At 65.4% G+C, this 18,573-nt stretch overlaps 1 protein-coding gene across 2 annotated transcripts; it reads right to left on the bottom strand.

Annotated features, from left to right (window-relative positions):
* Positions 1-6,677: 6,677 nt before the first annotated feature.
* Positions 6,678-11,579, bottom strand: HRH3 (histamine receptor H3). 2 transcript variants are annotated; one of them, XM_027046538.2, is made up of 4 exons: positions 11,056-11,578; positions 9,805-9,971; positions 7,754-8,670; positions 6,678-7,121 (listed from the first exon to the last, which is right to left on the bottom strand). In XM_027046538.2, the coding sequence occupies exons 1-4, from the start codon at positions 11,303-11,305 to the stop codon at positions 7,094-7,096; spliced, it is 1,362 nt and encodes a 453-aa protein (XP_026902339.1). In that variant the 5' UTR covers positions 11,306-11,578; the 3' UTR covers positions 6,678-7,093. The 2 variants fall into 2 exon arrangements, with proteins under 2 accessions (XP_026902339.1, XP_026902340.1); XM_027046539.2 differs by having other exon boundaries at positions 6,678-8,670; positions 11,056-11,579.
* Positions 11,580-18,573: the final 6,994 nt, after the last annotated feature.

Here is an 18,573-nt window from a genome sequence, read left to right as displayed (position 1 = left end):
CTGCCTCAAGTGAGGAGGTGTGGGAAGGGGAGTCGGGGAAACACAAAGCTCAGTGCCTGGAGGGAGGGCTGGAGGGGAGCGGGGGCACCCCCTGGCCTAGGGCACCGCCTTCTTCCAACCCCTTAGAGGGAAGCCCCTGGCAGGCGGAGCGAGGCTGCAGGCTTGCAGCCAGGGCCAGACGCAGGTGCAAACCCCCCGCCCCCATGTGATTCCCTCACCTACTGCACCCCCACCCACCCCGCCCCGGGCCTCAGCCCTGCCCACGCTGCCCCAGGCCTGCCTCGCTCACACTCTGCTGTCGCACTGTCCTCCAGGGAGGCCCCCTTCAGCCCCAGGGACAGGCCTTCAGCTGACAAAATCCAGGGGAGGCCCCCAGGTTGGGAGGGTAGAGTCAGAAAATTCCCCCAGCAGCCCGGACCCCCACCCCAAAAGCACGTGTTCTAAGTCACTTCCGCACTCCACCTGTGTTAGGACAGCCCTAACCGACCACTTCTAACCAGCTTCCCCCTGGTGTACTCAGGGTGGCCCCAGCAGAAGCCACCCCCTCCCAGAGATAGTGGACGCCTTTCCAAGTGACTCAGTGGAGCCAGCCTGGGCCTGCCCCAGTGCCAGCTGGCTCACGGGGACCACTGAGGAATGTCTGGGATCCACAGATGACCAAAGGGGGCATCTCAAAGGGCCCAGTTCTGATCCCAGGAAATATCCTCGTGGCCCCAGTAGATTCCTGTAGCCTGGTGACCCCACAGAACCACTGCACCACCAGAGGGGCTTTGTCCAAGGGCTCTGACCTCCCAGCTGGATAGATCTGGAACCCTTGACCAAATCAGTGTGTAGCATAAGGCCCAGCAGGTAGCAGGGGCTCGAGAAGGTTCACTAATACCATCCCTGCATGCACTCATGGTATGTCCCTGTCTGAAATCCCTGCATTAGAATGTGACTCACTTGGACTTAATGAATGCCCTCTGTTCAAGTGGAAATCTCCATCTTTCCCTGAGTAGTCCATCACACTTTAGCATGAATTAATAGATTCGTGGGCCTAGGAGCAGGAACGAGCAGAACCTCAGCTGACAAAGAAAGCTTGTGGGCCCTGGGGGCACCAGGGGGAGCTTGCCCACCTGCCCAGCCCCCTGGCTTCCCAGGAGCACAGGGTTCTGCCAAGCTGGGGAGCCAGCCGAGGCCGGGGCCTGGGAAGGAGGGCAAAAGGCAGGCTCTCCCCCATGCACTGAGTTGCCCCAACTCCTACACCACAGCTAGGAACCAGGGTTTGCTGGACTCTTTAAAGATCATCAGCATTTAAAGTAGAAGCATTTAAAGATCATGAAATTTGTCATGTTTGAATTTGGAAACTGGTGTGACTTTGGTGTGTCACAGATGCGTTTGCAGCCCAGCACAGTTCGTCACCTCCCCTCCTTACGCCCAAAAGCATCTCCTCTCTCCCTTCTCTTTTTCTTTTGAAGGAGACAGTAGTCCCTCCTAACCCGCCGTCGGGCTCCCCACGGGAAGCAGAGGACTTGACTCCCCTTGACTCGAGGTCGGAAGGTCAGGTGCAGCCTGGCTCTGCGTCACGTGCCGTGTCCTTCACGTGACGTCCATCCCCTGGCGCAGGCATCTCGTCCCGTCACCTGGGCACAAGGAGGGTGAGCCCGGGACAAGAAGGTGCCCCGGAGAGAGACCACAGTCACACGACGTGTGTCACAGCACATTGTCACAACCGTTCTGTTTCACCGTTATTGTTAATCTCCCGCTGCGCCCGGTTAGGGTTTATAAACCGCGCTCGACCGAGGGCAGGGTGTGTGTCGAGGAAAACACTTGGTGTGTGTAGGGCTTGGTGCCCCCACGCCTTTGGGCTTCCGTGGGGGTCTTGAAGCGAGGTCCCCACAGGTAAGGGGGGGGCTCTTGTATTTTGGGGCCCTCCTGAGCAGATTTCACAGCAAGCTGCCTGTTTCCCTCGGGGGGGGGGGGGGGAGGACAGGATGCCCTGGTCAGGTCCCTGCATGGCACCCTGTGGACAGGACAGATGTCACAGGCATGTGGCCTCAGCCTCCTGACTTTTCTACCCTCAGAGTCTAATGCGTTAAAAGATTGCTTTCTGGAGCGCCTGCCTGGGTGGCTCGGGTGGTCGGTTGAGCTTCAGACTCTTGATTTCAGCTCGGGTCATGATCCCAGGGTCATGGGATTGAGCCCCAAGTCAGGGCTTGGGATTCTCACTGTCTGTCTGCCCTTCTTTCCACTTGTGCACACACACTCTCTCCCCAAAAATAAAAAAAAAAAAGAAAAGATTGCTTTCCTACCCATGACCATTACAAACAGCTAATTATTATTTTACTAAATAGCTGATTCACTTACCCATTTTTTCTTAATCAAAGACACAGACCTCCCATGGGCAGGAAGGCTCTGTTGCCCCCCGAGACAGAGGGATGCCAGCCCAGGCCAAGTATTGCTGGATAGGACATTTTCAGCACCTCACACTGCAAAACCCCATCTGGTGTCAGCCGTAGGAAGAAAAGGGTATTTGGTGACTCATGAAACAGAAAGATCCAGACGCTAGCTTTAGGCAGGGCTGGATCCAGGCGCTCGGACAATGGCACCAGGAAGCTGCCTCTTCCCAGGGTTTGACAGGCCTTCCTCTGCCTTGGCCGCAGAGCTGTGCTCCCGCCAGGGGGCAGCCTCGGTGAGGGCGGCGCTGGGGGCCACCAGCTGCAGGGCAACGCGGGCTTCCCAGAGTCCCAGCCAAGGTCCCAGCACTGCTGCTCTCCGGCTGGGCCCGGGGTGTGCGCTACCCCAACCTGTCACGGGGATTCTGACCAGCCACGGCTGGGACCTGCACCGGTCCTGAAGCCTGTGGGTGGGGCCGGCCCCCCGGACCCGCTGGAGTGAAGGGGGAGTGGTTCCCCAAAGAAGGGGCAGGGGGCCAGACGCCTGTGTGCATTTCCGAGGGGCTCCAGGTGCCCGGGCTGTCGGGCTTGGGACCAGCCGGAGAAGGTGGCCCCTGGGGGCTGGGGTGCTGGGAAAGTGGTCACAGGAGGAACCAGCACCAATTCAGCCACTCATTAGCTGTGGGACCTTGAGCAGGTCATTATTCAACCTCTGTGCCTCAGTGTCCTCACCTGTCAAACGGAACAGAAGCACCTCATCTGTCTGACGACCAGATGAGTGTAGATGGGAAGCAGGTTCACGATGGGGCCTGGGGCTCAGTGAGTGTTAGACACCGGGAGTTGTTCCTGCCCGGAGAACATTCCCTGTGCCAGGTTCCACGGCCATGCTTCCTCGCCCCTTCCCTGGTCCTGACCTGCTGGACCCGAGTCCCTGCCTTCTTCCTGTGTTGGGGCTTGACCCTGAGCCCTGACCCCGACCCCTCCTGTAGGATCCCCAGCTCCCGGATGGCCCCCGCCAGTGTGGGTCACCGTCACCGGATGTGCCCTGAGGACTGGAGGGCCGGGCCCGGTCCCCCAAGTATCAGGCACAAGGTGTCCTTTGCCACCTGCAGCCCCTGTGAGGACGCTGTTAGATCTGCAGGGGCCGAGGCTGGAAGGTGGCACAGCCCAGACCACCTGCCCGTCCAGCCACGCCCAGATCCCATGCTCATTTCCACAGAAAGGAAGGAAAGCAGGGGCAGAGGTGAGCCCTCTAGGTGCCAGTGCAGAGGGGACTCCTGGAGCCCCTCCAGCCAGCCTGCCTGCTGCCAGGCGGGAGGCACAGGTCAGCACAAAGCTACCCGCTGGGTACAGGGCAGACAGCATAGACGATGGGGCCATTTCTGTAATGATGGGCGGGCCGAGCCAGCGCCCCCTGGCCCCTGGGGGCCCAGGAGAGAGCCTCAGGGATCCCTGCCCCCGCATCACCCTGCTGAGCCAGGACCGCATTCTGTGGAGGAAGAAACTGAGGCCCAGGAGCCCCTGCCTGGCCCCTGAGACTTACTGGGACAGGAAGGAGAAAGGGCTAGATGTTCCCTTAGGATACCTGGCTTCAGTCGCAGCCTCCCCACAGACCTGCTGGGCAGGGGGGGCAGTCCCCTCTTCCAGGCCTCAGTTTCCTCTCCAAACACACTCCCTGCCTGACCTGGGCATTGGATATTGGGGCTTCCCACTCCATAGCCCACCTTGCCTCTTCCCCCTTCTCTCCTCTACTTGCTGGCTCAGGAGGGGTGACTTTTCCCGGCTCCTTGTGCACAACACAACAGAGCACAAACAGCCGATACTCAACACGTGCTTGTGTTAAGATCAACAGCGCTGAGCTCTGGTTCCAAGGCTCCCCAGAGCCCCCTCCTGGACAACACGGAGGCCCCTGGTGCTCAGGGGAGCACAGGGGAGACCCCAGTGGAATGGGAGTGTGGAGTCCTGGCCCCCGATGTGTACTGGGTTTGTGATGTGGGGTGAGTCTCCCAGAACCCAGAGCCCTGGCTCCCACATCTGCAGAGTGGAGAATGTGAGCACCCCTCGTGGGCTGGCTGTGAGGACAGAGGGGCTCCAGCAAGTGTTGCTGGAAAAGGTTCTTTGCACCCACAAGCCCAGCCGTGGGTGTGAGGATGGGTGGAGGCGGAGGACAGACGGCCACGTGGCTCCCCCAAACGGCAGGGCTCCAGAGCCGGAGGGGCCCCAGCCATCCCTGCCGTGGCCCCGGCTCCCCAGAGGAAACACCGGGTAACTTTCCCTTTTGTAGAAAGGTGGGGGGTGCCCGCATGGCACCCTGAAAACATAGGGTCCACACCAGCCTGGGAGGGACGGTGCCTGGAACCTGTTCCCAGGGGCACCCCTTTGCCTGCACGCCCTTCTTTCGGGCCCCAGGCTTGGTCCCTGCGGCGTCTTGGAGCGCCCCGCCACCGGGGTCAGTCAATGTTGTGAGCCCGTGAACCGCCACCCTTCACACAGGCTCCCAGCCCCTGGCTAGTGAGCTGGCGGCCCCTCCTCTCCAGCTCCTGCCCTGTTGATGTCCCCTGCAGTCCTCAGTCCCCGTGGAAATGGCCATTAGTTGGTTGTCCACCTCCCAGCTGACCAGCACCCCTTACGGTGCCTGGCACACAGTAGGTACTCAATAAACAACAGCTGCTGGTGTGGACGAGCCCCTGCAGAGGCTGCTGCTCCCGCCCCGGGCCCGCCGGCTTTGTGTCCCCTCCCGGTGCGCCTGCTTCCAAGGAGAAAGGCCCCCTTGGCGTGTTTGTTTGCCGCAGGACTCAGGCCCAATAAAGTCGGTGTCTTTCTTCTCTCCTCCTCCAGCCTCACGCAGGAGCTCGGGGAGCAGCAGTTTCCAGAGATTGAAGACAAAATTGCTTGAAAGCCTGCGCTTTTATCCTCCAATTTGTAGCCATTTAGCAGGGCTGGGCGGAGGGGCAGCGAGGGCTCTGGCTGTGCTGCTGGCACGGAGGCGCCCACCGCTGCAGAGGACAGGTGCTTTGTCTTTCCCCGGACAGCTCTGGGCTGCAGGGACAGACCCCCGCCGTGGGGGGTTGGCAGGCAGGTCCCGCGGGGCCAGCAGGGAGGCCACTTGGCTGGCAGTGCACGGGGCCCCCAGAGCACGAGGGCTTCCCTGAGCTCCGGGCCCCGCAGAGGGTGGCGCCTACTGCCTCTGCCACCACTCCCCCTGCAGGCCCCCCCCCCCCCCCGCCCCGACCTCTGCTCAAGACAGCGCCCAGCCCCCAGGCTCGGCCCTCCCTCTGGCACCAAGGAGGGGGCGAAAGAAGAGCATCCTGCCTGGGCCGGAGGGGGGTCTCTCGAGAGTGTGGAGGAAAGGGGCGCCAGCTTAGGGCTCTGGGAAAGTTTTCTGGGGCATTTGGGAAATGAAGGTGCAGGTATAGCTGCGGGGTGAGAGGTGTCTGGGGGAGGAAGGCTTTGAAATGTTGCTATGAAAAACCTCGCTCTGCAGTGGAGAGAATCAGAGCTTGCTGACCGGTGCCGAGGGCCCGGTGGCATGTGGCCGTAAGAGACAGGCCGTGCCCGCAGTGGGGAAGGAAGGAAGGGGTCAGAAGTGCTGTGCAAGTAGAACCCATGTGGTGGGGAGAGAGCATGAGGTCGGGGGAGGGAGCGCTCTAGTGGCTGGAAAGGAAGGCAGGCTTCCTGGAGGAGGTGGCTTCCGACCGCCCAAGTTTGTATCTCCCCTAAGCTGTGCTGGCCTCGCCCCCTTTCCCAGGGGACTCTGAGCCCCTGGGGCGGGAACAAGGTCTGCCCCCTCCGTGGAGCATGCAGGGACTGATTGTTCATTGGACCCAGGCTCACCCAGCACCACCCTCTTCTTCTCCCCGTCCCCATGTGCCACCCTCAGTCCCGCCTCCACGCCTTTGCCCGGGAGCCCTCTTCTATCCAAGGTGGCTCCCCTCCTCAGGCCCATCCCTTCCCCTCCACCCCTGGAGTTCAGCTGGTCCCCTGGCAGCTCCCCAGGTGGAAGATCCTGTGACACAGGAGAACTCCGGTCCTGGGTGGTGGGCAGGTGGCACAGGGGGCGGGGCTGTGGGTCCTACTCTTGAGGCTGGAGTGAGGCCCTCCTCGCTCCATGCCGCCTTCCTGAACAGGGGTGCGTGGCTGGGGGCACGGTGTCTCTGATCGGGATCAGACCTGTAGGACGGGCCAGACCAGCCTTATCTCCCCCCTGCCCCTCATCCCCTGCCGAGTGGCCTTGTGTCTCCCTGGGGTCCCGACCAAAGTACGGGAGCTCAGCCCGCCCCCAGGAAGGCCTCAGGAATCAGCACCAATAAAAAAATACACTTTACTGTGGACCTCGAAGTCTGCAGGGCAGCGGGCAGGCGGGGAGCGGGGCATGCACAGCGCCGACGGGGTGCACGGGACGTGGCCGACGGCCCCGGTGTCCTGGGGCTGCCCCTGCGAGCCCCGGGGGCCCCCTCCCACCCCTCGGCCGGAGCGGATGAAGCAAGAGAGGCGGCCTTCCCGACGAGCAGGCGTCCGGGGCCCCGGCCGCGCTCGGAGCCGCCAGGCAGGGCCCAGCACCCCGAGCCCGGGGGCGGGGTGGGCAGAAGCAGCTGGCGCAGCTCAGCCGGAAGCAGCAGCGCGAGGAAGGAGGGCGTGGGAGCCCACACCTGCCAATCCAGCCCTGAGCTCCTCAGCAATTTTGTCTCTCTTGATTAAACAGCCAAGGAACATGGAGTTCACGGACGTGTTTTCTTCTTCGTCTTCCTGAAACACCCAGAACGGAAGGGCAGAGGACGGCCGCGGGTTCCTGGGGGGCACTTGGCACTTTGGGGGCGTAGGGACTTGGAGGGGGCCGGGGCCTGGGCTCAAGCAGGGGACAGACAGCAGCAGAGCCCATGGCCCTGGCTTGTGGGGAGGGCGGGGGGGCGGGGCGTGTGCAGGTGTGCGCAGGTGTGTGCACGTGCAGCGGCAGACTGCTCACGAGGCCCGGAGCGCACGCCGATCACTCGCTTTGGGAAGGACACCAAGCAGCACTTGTGCAAAAGGGTGGACACCACCGGCCACCGGACCGTCTGTGGGGCGCGGGCGGCGTGGCTGGGATTGTTCCTCCCAGGGTGAAGCTAGGGTTTGAGCGGCGGGGTGGGCTCCGGTTCAGGCAGTAGGGGCCGCTCTGGCTGGCCCAGCGAGCTGCCCCCGCGGCAGGCGGACGGTCTGAGAGATTCTGCCGTGGCATTTAGGGCGGGCTGGAGACGAGGCGTGGCTCACGCCCGGGGGCGGCCAGGTCGGGGGCGGTGTGGCCGGCTGCCCAGGAAACCGGAGCCTGGCGGGGGCGGCGGTGGGAGGCCCCCCCACCCCCACCCCCCGGCACCCCGGGTGCCCGCCCAGGGCCGGCTCACTTCCAGCAGTGCTCCAGGGAGCTGTGCGGCTGGATCTTGAGCTTCTGGGGGCAGAGCAGCTTGGTGAAGGCTCGGCGGAAGCTGTAGTGGCACAGCGGGTACAGGACGGGGTTGACGGCCGAGTTGGCCCACAGCAGCCAGAAGGACGTCTCGTACCAGTAGTCAGGGACGCAGTGGCCGTGGCAGGCGGCCCGGATGATCATCAAGAGTGTGTACGGGGCCCAGCAGAGCCCGAAGATGCTCACGATGACGGCCAGCGACTTGGCCACCTTCTTGTCCCGGGACAGCCGGAAGCGCTGGGTGATGCTCTGGGACGCCATCTTCATGCGCTTCTCCAGCGACGCGGAGGACGCCGAGGGCTTGGAGCCCCGCTTGAGCGAGCGAGGCCGCTCGGTGCCCCGCGAGGAGCTGCCGGAGCTGGAGGTGGGTGAGGCCGCGGCGCCCCCACCGCTGCCGCCCCCGGGGGCCGCCTCCCCCGCCTCGGCGCCCGGGGCCGCCTCGCCCACCCCAACCCCGTACCTGTGCAGCGGCACGGCCTCCCCGCGCCCCTTGTGCCAGCAGCCCCAGCAGCCGGGCGCGGCGGGCGGCGGGGAGGGCTGGGCCTCCGGCGGGGGCTCGGGGTCCCGCGCCCCGTCCAGCCGGACGCGGGTGCGCCTCTGGATGTTCAGGTAGATGCTGAGGTTGAAGAAGGTGACGCTGAGGAAGGGCGTGAAGAACTCGAGTGTGGAGGCCGTGATGAGGAAGTACCAGTTGTAGAAGAACTCGGCGTAGCAGTGGCCCTCCGGGATGGAGCTGCCGCCGGACAGGTACTCCCAGCTCAGGATGGCCGGCCCGTACAGGAGGAAGGCCAGCACCCACACCATCGCCATCTTCTGCACCGCCCGCCGCGTGTCGCCCTGCTGGGCCCGGTAGGTGACCTGCCCGGGACACGCTGGGTCAGGAGGGAAGGGGCCCGGGCAGCAGCAACAGGGGACTGGGAGCTCCCCCAACACCCCGCGCCGCGCGCCCCCCCCCCCCCCCCGCCGCCGCCGCAGCCTCTGGGCCTCTGCGCGTGGCCTCCCTCCCCTCCCCCACCCCCCACGTGGGTCTGGCCGGCTGAGGCCCCAGCACGCTCTCCCGCGGTCATGCAACCTCCCTCAGATCGGCCCCAAACGCTAACTTCATGCCAGGCTGCTTGTGTGCTACCCCTGCTGGCCGTGGGCACCCGGGGGGTGGGGGAGGTCCTGTCACCCTCCCCTGCCCACCGAGCGCCCCCCGTGCCGAGCTCCGTGCCCCCAGCACCTGCTGGGTGTCTCGTGCAATCTTCACGGTGGAAGTTGTCCCCCCTTCCCTGGTGGCTCAGGGAGAGAGGCGGAGGCCACAGGTGGATTGGCTCAAGGGGACCCTGAGCCCCTGCTCTGCACTGTCTCCTGGCCTCTCCAGGCGGGGACACGTGGGGCCCCCAGCAGAGGGCGCTCAGAGTGACTGGCAGAGTCATCTCAAAGAAGAGGGCCAACCGGGACTCCGGCTGCTGCCCCTGTGCCCGCCTGGCCCTGATGCAGGAAGCCCAGGCCGCCCAGCGTCCCTGGCTCACGGTGACTACTCACACCAGGAAAAGCTCGTGGAGCCAGAAGCTGATGACTGACTTCCGGGGGCACACTCGTGCACACATGCACGCACGCTTGTGCACACACACACACACACACACACACACACACGAGCGCACGGTGGGGAGGGTACCACCGACGACCTCTGGCCCAGATCCTCCCTCAGCCCTCCAGACTTTGGACCTGCTCCAGGGCGGAGGCTGAATTGCCCCCATTCCTTCAGGAACACCCGATGCCGGGTCCAGACGTGCCTCCTGCCTGTCCCAGGACCCGTCCTACTGGCAGCAAATGGCTACTGAGTGGGCGGCTGGCCATAGAGTACCCAGTGTGTCCGGGGTGAGGCCAGCAGAGACCAAGCCCACCCGGTACTATCCACAACTTGGAAGTGGCCATCCTCTGCTGTGGCCACTTCCTGACCACCCCCCTCCCAGGAGCGAACATGGGGCACCGGCTTCCCAGACTCACAGCGCGGGTGACTGACAGGAAGCGGTCATAGCTGATGAGCACGATGTTGAAAACGGACGAGGTGCAGAGTAGGTAGTCCACCACCAGCCACAGCTTGCAGAGACCACGGCTAAAGGGCCAGCGGCCAGTCAGCACATAGGGCACATATAGTGGGATGCAGAAGGCCCCTGTAGGAGAGAGAGTAGGGCCACGGTGGGCCATGGCTGGACAGGGGCCTGGGGTCAAACCCACCCCAGTGGAGAGACAGGCAGGACCTGGGGGTGGCGCAACGGCCGCTTTCCTGGGACCGGCAACCCTGACCTTGCCCTTGCCTCCGCCCTGTCTCTTAGGCACACCCTCTACCCTGCGACTGGCCTTCAGCCCCTGCCTAGCTTCCAGTCCCGCTGGCGTCCCCTGGACTTGGAGGTAGGAGGGAAGATCCAGGGGTGGGGACCTCCGGGCACGATGAGACTCCCCCCCACCCCCAAGCCTTGATTCAGTACGTCCACATTTCTGTGCAGTCCTCCCAGGCCCCAAAGGGAGGCAGGAAAATTTCCTCCCTCCTCTTCCACCTGCTGGACCCCAGCCCCTAACCCAGCCTTTGGACAGCCCTTCCTCCTCAGCTCAGAAAGAGAGAACGCCTTTCTCCCGACCCAAAGGGCATTTGGCTGCCACCACGCCAGCCGCTCCCACGGCCCAGGGTCTGGCAGACGCACTTAGCAGCCCCAACAGGTGTCTGGCGCTCGGGCCCCCTCTGCGCGCCCCGCCCCCAAGCCGGCAGCAGTGCACGGACACGTGAGAGCGCGCTCCTCCGAGCATCTCCCCCACCCCCACCCCGCTTCCCCCACGCCCCCCTCCCCCAACACGGCTCGAAAAACTCTCTTCCATGTCCCCTCCCCCAAACCTCTCCCAGCGCCCTCCGCACGTCCTGAGTCCGCCAGCAGCCTTTGTTTGGCTACGGCGCAGGAGCCAGCGGTGCACTCGCGGCCGCTGCGCCTTGCGCCTGGCCAAGCGCCCGCCCGCCCGCCGGGGCCCCTTCCCGAGGAACATCCCCCCCACCCCCCAGCCCCGGTCTCGGGGGGGGGGGGGAGGCAAGGAACTTCGCCCGCGCCCCCCCGCCCTCCCCCGGGTCCCGGACGCCCCCTCCCCAAACAGGGCTCCCTGGCGGGGCCGTGTGCCCGAACAGAAAGGCGCCCTAGGTCCACGCTCCAATCCCTGCTGGCCGGGCCAGGCTGGACACTCCTGGGCTCGGGCGGGGGCTGGGGGCTTTACCCACGAGGAAGTCGGAGATGGCGAGGTTGAGCAGAAAGAAGTTGTTCTGGGTGCGGAGGCTCGAGTCGGCCACGAAGGCGAGCATGACCAGCGCGTTGCCGAGCACCGTGGCCACGATAAGCAGCGCCATGAGCGCGGCCAGCACCGCGGTCCAGGCGGCGGAGAAGCCGCGCGCCCCGCCCGCAGCCGCCGCCTCGCCCGCCAGCGCCCCCGACGCGTTCAGCGGCCCGTCGGGCGGCGTGCGCTCCATGACCCGCCGGCTCAGGCGGCGCCGGGGCGCGGGGCAGGGCGCGGACCGCCGGCCGGGCGGCCGGGAGGGGCCCCGGCCCGGGAGCCTGGTGTCTGCGGGCTCTCGGCCCGGCCGGCTTCCCCGGGGGGTGCCCGGCGCATGGTCCGCGGGCGCCGAGACCCGGGACGGGGCCGGGGCTGGCGGCGCCGAGGGGGCTCGGGCCGGAATCCGAGCCGAACGGGGCCAGCGGCACGACCGCTGCAGCCCGGGCGGACCCGGAGCGGAGCGGGAGCCCGAGCCGCCGCCAGAGCGCCGGTGCGCCCCGAGTGCAGCGCGCAGCCGAGTGCGCCCCGCGCGCAGCCCGCCGCCCCCCGCGCCCCGCGCAGCGCCCCCGCCATTGGCTGCCGCCCGCGCCCCGCCCCCGCCCCGCCCCCGCCCCGCCCGGCGCCGGCAGCACCACGGACAGCGCCGCGTGCCCGCCGGGCCGCCGGAGCCCCAGCCAGGAGCGCTCGGCGGCTGGCGGAGAGCCCGGCCCGAGCAGGCGGGCGCCGGGGCGGGGGGCGCGCCTGCTGCCAGCCGGCCCGCGCGCACAGGAGCCGGTACCTGCGCCGCCGGGCCTGAACCCGCGCGCCCTCAACCCCGGCGACCCTGGCGGGCCCTCGTCGGGAGTCGGGACGACTGTGGGGACCTGAAATGCAGGGAGGGGTGCACCTGCTCCTGCGCCCAGGGGAACTTGCCCCGCGGGACCCCTCCTCCTGTCATGCTTCAGGCAAGCGGGTCTCAGGGGAAGGAACGTCCCAAGGAGAAAGGAGGGGGAGGGGTCTCCGAGAGCAGGGGCCCCGACCAGGGGTCCGCTCCAGCCCCCATATGCGTGGGACTCTGGGCAGAGCCCAGCGCAGGGTCTAGGGTGACCTGCAAGGCGCAGACGGTTGTGGAGTTACATAAGGGAAGATGGGGGGCCAGTGGGCCCAGCCGGGAAGGGAGCACACCCCCCCGGGGCTCCGGCGGGCCCCAGGTTGAGCAGGGAGAGGCCAGAGGTTCAGAGCCTGGCCATGGCCCCCTCCCCCTGCTGACAGCAGAGTGAGGCGGTCACCGCTGCAGGGACAGGCGAGGTCACTGCGCTGAGGGCGCAGCCAAGGCAGCAGCTGCCGCGGCTGCGTTAGCGCCTGCAGGAGGGGGGGGGTGGGAGGAGAGGCGGCGGGAGGAGCACCCCCTCCCCCCCCAGACACACATGCTCAGATAGACAGGGTCAAGGACAGATTCGGCAGGAGACACAGCGAGACAGACAGATGCGCCCACACTCAGACACACAGACACCCACAGACCAAGGAAACAGCCACCCAGCGTCAGGCTGGGGACCCACGAACGGCAGTTAGACACACACACAGCAGATAGCAGACAGCCAGGGAACAGCGCCCGAGGGAGAGAAAAGCAGCGACTCTCTCTGCTCTGTCTCCAGCGGCGCGCATCTGCGGAAGCCTCCAGGAGGACAGAAATGGGCGAGTCTGCATGTGGGGGGTGGGGGCAGCGAGGCTGGGGGGAGGGGCTGCTGTCCCGCCGGCATACACAGGCGCTCCCATACTTACCGTAGCTTCCTCAGCACGCGGGGACCGGCTCTGGCCCTAGCCCCAAGAGATACTTCAGAAACTTTGGGAAGTGGAGGAGGCTAGGCTCCCTCTAACCCTTCCTCAGAGCTGGCTGTGCAGCAGGAGACCCCGGGCCTTCGCCCCAGGGGGCCCACTGTTCCGCGGCCTCTCACGGCCCGTGCTGGAGGAGGAGTGCGGGGCTCCAGCTCGTGCTCCCAGAAGCCCTCTCTGAGCACCTGGCTATACTCCCCTCCACCAGCGAGCCCCGTTCCTCTTGCAGGCTCCCCGGCTTCTCCTCACCGTACCCCAGTGTGCCTGGCGGGCAGGGCTGTGCCAGGACCAGGCAGCTAGTTGGTGGTGAGGCAAGCCACGCAGAGAGTTTCTGGAGGAGCAGAGAGCCGCTGGACCCCATCACTGCCATCCCCCAAGTTCTCCCGCACCTTTGGTCCTGGGTCGGGACTCTGCGCCCCACGCTCTGTCTGCCAGCAGCTCCCTGCTGAGCGGGTCCCCCAGGCCCTGCTCCTTCCCAGTCGCCCAAGGCTGGCCTTGGCCGGATGGTGCTGTGTGGGTGCCCTTCACCCCTGGCCTTGGGAGATGGAGTTTGATGGGGGACTGGAGGGGGGCTTTGGCTCTCTCTCACTATCTGGGAGCCCCTTTTCCAGCCTCGGTGTCCCCCCCTGGGATGAGGACTACGTGTTGCTTACTGTACGGGATGGAGGGACAAGTCAAGGGGAAGTCTGTGTAGAGGGCAGCCCCTCTGAAGTCTCGGTGAAGCTGGCCGTGGTTGTCCTTGTGGCTATCAATATTCTGGAGCCTTCCCTGGCAGTCTTTGTCCCCACAGCAGCTGGAGGGGTCATGGACTCAGTTAGACCCTGGCACCGGGGGGCCAGCTATATGACTCAAAGGAGTCATGTGTTTTCCTGAGGTGGAGATGGCCTCTGTAAGTTGAGGCCATCAGGAGAGGGAGGGCCAGGGCTGACCCACAAGTTTGAGGGTGACCATGGCCAAGACTGGTGAGCACCTCCTCCTGGCATTTACATGCATGACCTCATTAACTCCCATTTGCCCTCAAAGGTGGATAGGACCGAAGGTCCCTGTGCAGAGTGGGAAAGCCACCTGCCCAAGGTCACACGAGGCCAGAGGTCCCTCACTTAACAGCCACACTCTTGGCCCGGCTCTGACATCAAGGCCCTTGAGGCCAGTTTTGACCTTGGTTGGACAGAAGCCTGATGTCCGCTGGGCTGGGCCCAACTGGGCCGAGGCAATTTGGGGTGAATGAGGCAGGTCCTCATACGGCTGTGCACAGGACATCTTGCCCGGGGGGTTCTGTCCCAAGAAGTGAGTATCCAGGTCCCTGGATGGCATGGACCCTCCAAGACCCTGGGACAGTCGGGTTGATGGTTGGGGGACAGGAGCAGGGCCCTACTCTGGCTCACCGAGACCCTCGCAGAGTGGCTCGTGCCCCAGTTTCTCCATTTGGTGTGCCAAACGTCCAGTCTCACAAAGGGGCCATAGAGCAAGCACCCCACTCACACAAACTCCAGCCAGAATCTCCTGCAAACCCCACACAGAGGAGATCATTCACCCACCGATGGATCGATCGATTCGTTCATTCATCCATGCAACAAGGTTTTCCTGAGCACCTGCTACATATCAGGCACCGCGCCAAGTTCTCCTAACGGAGGGAGGCCGGCATAAGGCGGTGACTGAGTAAATGCCTCCGTCCGACGGTTGTAGGACATGAAGCAAAGCAGGGGACAGACGGTGTCAGGGCACAGGCCTGGGGTAGCCACGGCGTGTGCCACTCGGCTCTCCTTTCAAGAGAGTGGGGCACAGGGGTCTGCTGCTGAACTGGAGCTGAGGCGAGGCGCACGTCTTCCCAGTGGGTGGGACTCCCAGCCCCTGGTGGCAGGTGCCGCGTGAGCCAGAACACGGCCCAGGTGACAACATCCGTGGGTTCAGGGGCAGGGTCCAAAGCCTGCGGGGCTGGTCGGTCAGGTCAGAGGTGGGGACAAGGACTCTGGGCTGGGGCCGTGTGGATGGACGTGTGACTATGGGCCCCAGTGTTCCCCGGGAATGGCGTGATGGCACAGAGCGGTCGCGCCAGGGGCCACGCGTGAGCCAGGAGCACGGGCTCCCACCTGCCCAGGACGACCTGGCTACCGCCTCCTCTGAACGTCCGACCCGCCGGCAACAGAGACCAGCGCCGAGTCCCCAAAATGGCACAGTCTTCTGGAGAACAAATCGCCACCTGGTGGCGAATTGGATACGTTGGGCCCCTTCCACACTGGCCGGTCTTCACAGACGGGCTCGGGTGTGGGCGTGTCACCGTGACCCAGGGCCTCATGGAAGCCTGACCCGAGGACAGGGAAACCCATGCCGGGCGGCGCCCTGTCAGGGCCCATCAGCGTGGAGTCCGCTGCCTGCTCGGCCTGCTGCACCAGCCTGGACTGGGGTGCTTCGCAGGACGCAGACGGGGACAGCCTTCCAAGGCACCACAGCAGGGCAATGGCCGAGAGGGCGGGCGCCGCCCCACGGGACCCAGCGGAACGAACCGGTCTGTACGCGGCACTGCATGCCCGGCGGGAGGAGAACGAATGCCCGGACGCCGTGGCCCACGGAGGAATTTTACCCCCACCCCCCCGGGGCTCTGCAGGGTCACAGGCCCCCTCCCACAGGCACACTGGCACCCGGACACACAGGCAAGGGCCTGGTGAACTCAGCCTCCCTGGCACTTCGAGCCCCTTGGGCCCAGACAGGAGGAGCAGTCAGGGCTCCGTCAGCAGGAGGGGTGGGCTGCTGGGACCTAAAGCGGCCGTGGGGACACGTGTGGAGTGCAGGGCCCTCCTGGCACCGTGGGGCCCCCGTGTGACTATCATGTGCGTGGACAGGGCAGCTGTCCCAGCCTGAGAAGGCACAGCAACCAGGGACTCAGACCCTCAGGGGTGAGAGTGTGGGTCCCCCTCCCAGGCAGGCCCCCAAGACCTGCAGGGTGACACAGAGGTGGGATGAGGCTGGCCGGGTAGGCTGGACCGTGGAGGAGGGAGGGGCTGAGCCCCAGCTGAGCCCCGAGACCAGCCATAGCAAAGGGCCTCACCCGCCATCCCTGTCCTCCAATTGTCCCCCCAGGAGAGAGGCTGGGGCAGCCCCGGGGGGGCCCCCACGTGCAGGGGACAGCACCTGCAGCACTCAGAGGGGCTCAGCTGTCCCTCCCACCGAGGACTGAGGAGGGAGGGGGCAGCCCGGTTGGTGTCTGGAGGGAAGGGCCTTCCAGGCAGGGGGAACGGCGGGAACAGAGGACCAGGACGTGGGAGCATGTGTCTGTGGCTGGGGCACAGAGCAAGGGGACGGCGTGGGAGAGGGCAGACGTGCCTCCTGGAGGCGGAGGCCCCGCAGGGCTCGGGGCTGTGCCGGCCCCCCACCCCCCCCCAACCCCCTCCAACCCCCGCTCGGTGCACAGAATCTGGCGGGGTGGAGGGCAGAGGCCCAGGGCCGGGGGAGGTGCCCCCGGTGAGGGTGATGTGGCCCCGCCCTGCATGGCAGTGCGGGCGGAAGACCTGGCCGGATTCTGGGTGTCTTTTGAAGCTGACCCGTGAGGCGTGTGACACAAAGGCAGAGGTCAAGGCTGACTTCAGGCTTTGGGTTCAAGTGGCTCGGAGGAGGGTGTGGCACCGGTGGGCAGGGAGCATGCAGGAGGGGCAGACTGGGGCCAATGGGGTGCCCGAGATTCAACTGCCCGTCGGACGTTCTGGAACAGACGTCGACAAGCCCCCAGGGCCCAGCCCCAGCTCTGGAATCAGAAGCCCGGCCCCGCGGCAGCCCGCCCCCCTCCTCCTGGGTCCTGGGTTAGAGGAGCTCCGCGCCGGAGAAACAAAGTTGGGTGTTGCCCGTGTCAGACCAGCAGGCCGCTGTCCCTTGCGTCCTACGCTGTCACCGGGCTCTGCCATTAGCCACCCTCGTTGTGCTGGAAAAACCTTTCTCCTTCAACCAACCGCGTGCCCGCGGCTGTTCCCGCAGCGCGCTGCCCTGCCGCGTGGGACGTGCCCACTAATGAGGAATAATGGAGGCGTGGAACGGCCCAGGCCCAGCTGCGGGGCGATTGTCCTGCTGGTGACGCCCCGGCACATTTGCCAGAGCACTCGTCAGGCCTCTGGGTCCAGCACGGTGACACTTCTTCAGAGGAACCACTGCTGTTTGCTTTCTCTCTTTCTGCAGGAGCTCATTTGAATACGGGGAATGCAGAGTTTTCTTTTTTTGTTCCTTGTCTTTTTTTTTTTTTTTTTCTTTTTTTTCTCTTGGTGACATTCTGAGCCAGCTCCTGGTGCGTCCTGATGAGTTCAGGGTCCGGGTGTGGCCAGAATGGCTCTGGATGCCACCAATTTGGAATAAAAGCTGGGTCTGATTTCCCTGCCTTTAGGGACAGAGCTGAATTGGGCCCAGGGCCCAGGTGGCAGGGAGGAGAGAGGGGACGGGAGGACCAGGGATATAGTTGCTGAAGTGTGGCTGCAAATGACAAAACCGACTCGACACCCCTAAGGGAGGGGGTACTGATTGTGGCCTGTGGCTGAAAGGTCCAGGGGGTAGGTTTCAGACACGGCTGTATCCAGGAGCTCAAAGAACAGCAGCTTCTTGCCATCTGTCTTTTCCCTGTATTCACCATTCCCAGCAGGGGATGTGTCCCTGAGATCGCTGCCTGCGGCTGGGCTGCCCTCCTGTGCTCTCATTCACTCCCCGGGAGGAAGGAGGGGCTGCCAACAGAAACCCAGAATTAGTGCCACTGGCCTGGCTCAGACCTAATCCTGGTGGCTGGCAGCCGTGCCTGAGCTTGCGGCAGCGTGGGCTGACATCATTAGAACCCCACCCCTGTGGGGGGTAGGGGAAGGATGGAGGGGGAAGGGTGGTAGGCGGCGAGCCGAGGTCGCCCCCCGCACCCGCCACGGGGTGGGGGGGTCCCGTGGGGGGCCCCTGGCCCTTCCCCCAGCACGGCCTTCGTCGGCAGGGCCCAGGGAGCCCGGGCATGCTCCTGGGGGTGGGCCTGGGCCCCGGGAGCTCGGTGGGAGGCCCCCGGGACAAAGCCCCTGGGTGGGGGTCCCTGGGGGCAGCTGGGACTGCGAGACCGCCTTCTTCCCGAGCGTCCGCTGCGAGCACGGGGCACAGGGGGAGAAGAGCGTGCAGGGGCGTGAGGGGCGAGGGCGGCTCGGGCCCGGCAGACCGCAAAGAGCCCGGGCAGGGCGGCTCTGGAGGCCGCCTCTGGCTCGGCCGGCGGGAAGGAAGCCCGCAGCCCTTCCTGGCCTACTTCTTGCTCGCCGGGAGCTGGTGCTGCAGGCTCGGAGGCTGGGTCAGCCCGGCCCACAGCCCGGTCAGCGGGCCCCAGAAGAGCTCACACCCCACTTCAGCCCCTTCCGCCTCGTCCTCGCTGGAGAGACCCCCCTCCGGGGCCTTGGTCTCCACTGGGGGGAACGAGAGGCCGAGGGCAGAGGCTGAGGCCGCCAAGAGCACAGCGAGTGTGGAGAGGGAGTCGGCACCTGACTTGGGTCTGAAACGTCCTCACCTTGGGTTCTTTCCCCCAAGGGTGGGGCTGGGTGGAGTTATCAAACACAAAAGAAGGGTAATCTCTGGTGGGCTCCCCGGAAGAGGCGCAGCCTGGGAGAGGTGTGGTCTGAGGGGCATGGGGACAGCTGCCTGGGGGAGGGGCAGGGACAG

This window comes from Acinonyx jubatus, chromosome A3, assembly GCF_027475565.1.
Source record: "Acinonyx jubatus isolate Ajub_Pintada_27869175 chromosome A3, VMU_Ajub_asm_v1.0, whole genome shotgun sequence".
Taxonomy (NCBI): domain Eukaryota; kingdom Metazoa; phylum Chordata; class Mammalia; order Carnivora; family Felidae; genus Acinonyx; species Acinonyx jubatus.
This window is presented reverse-complemented; position numbering and strand designations above follow the sequence as displayed.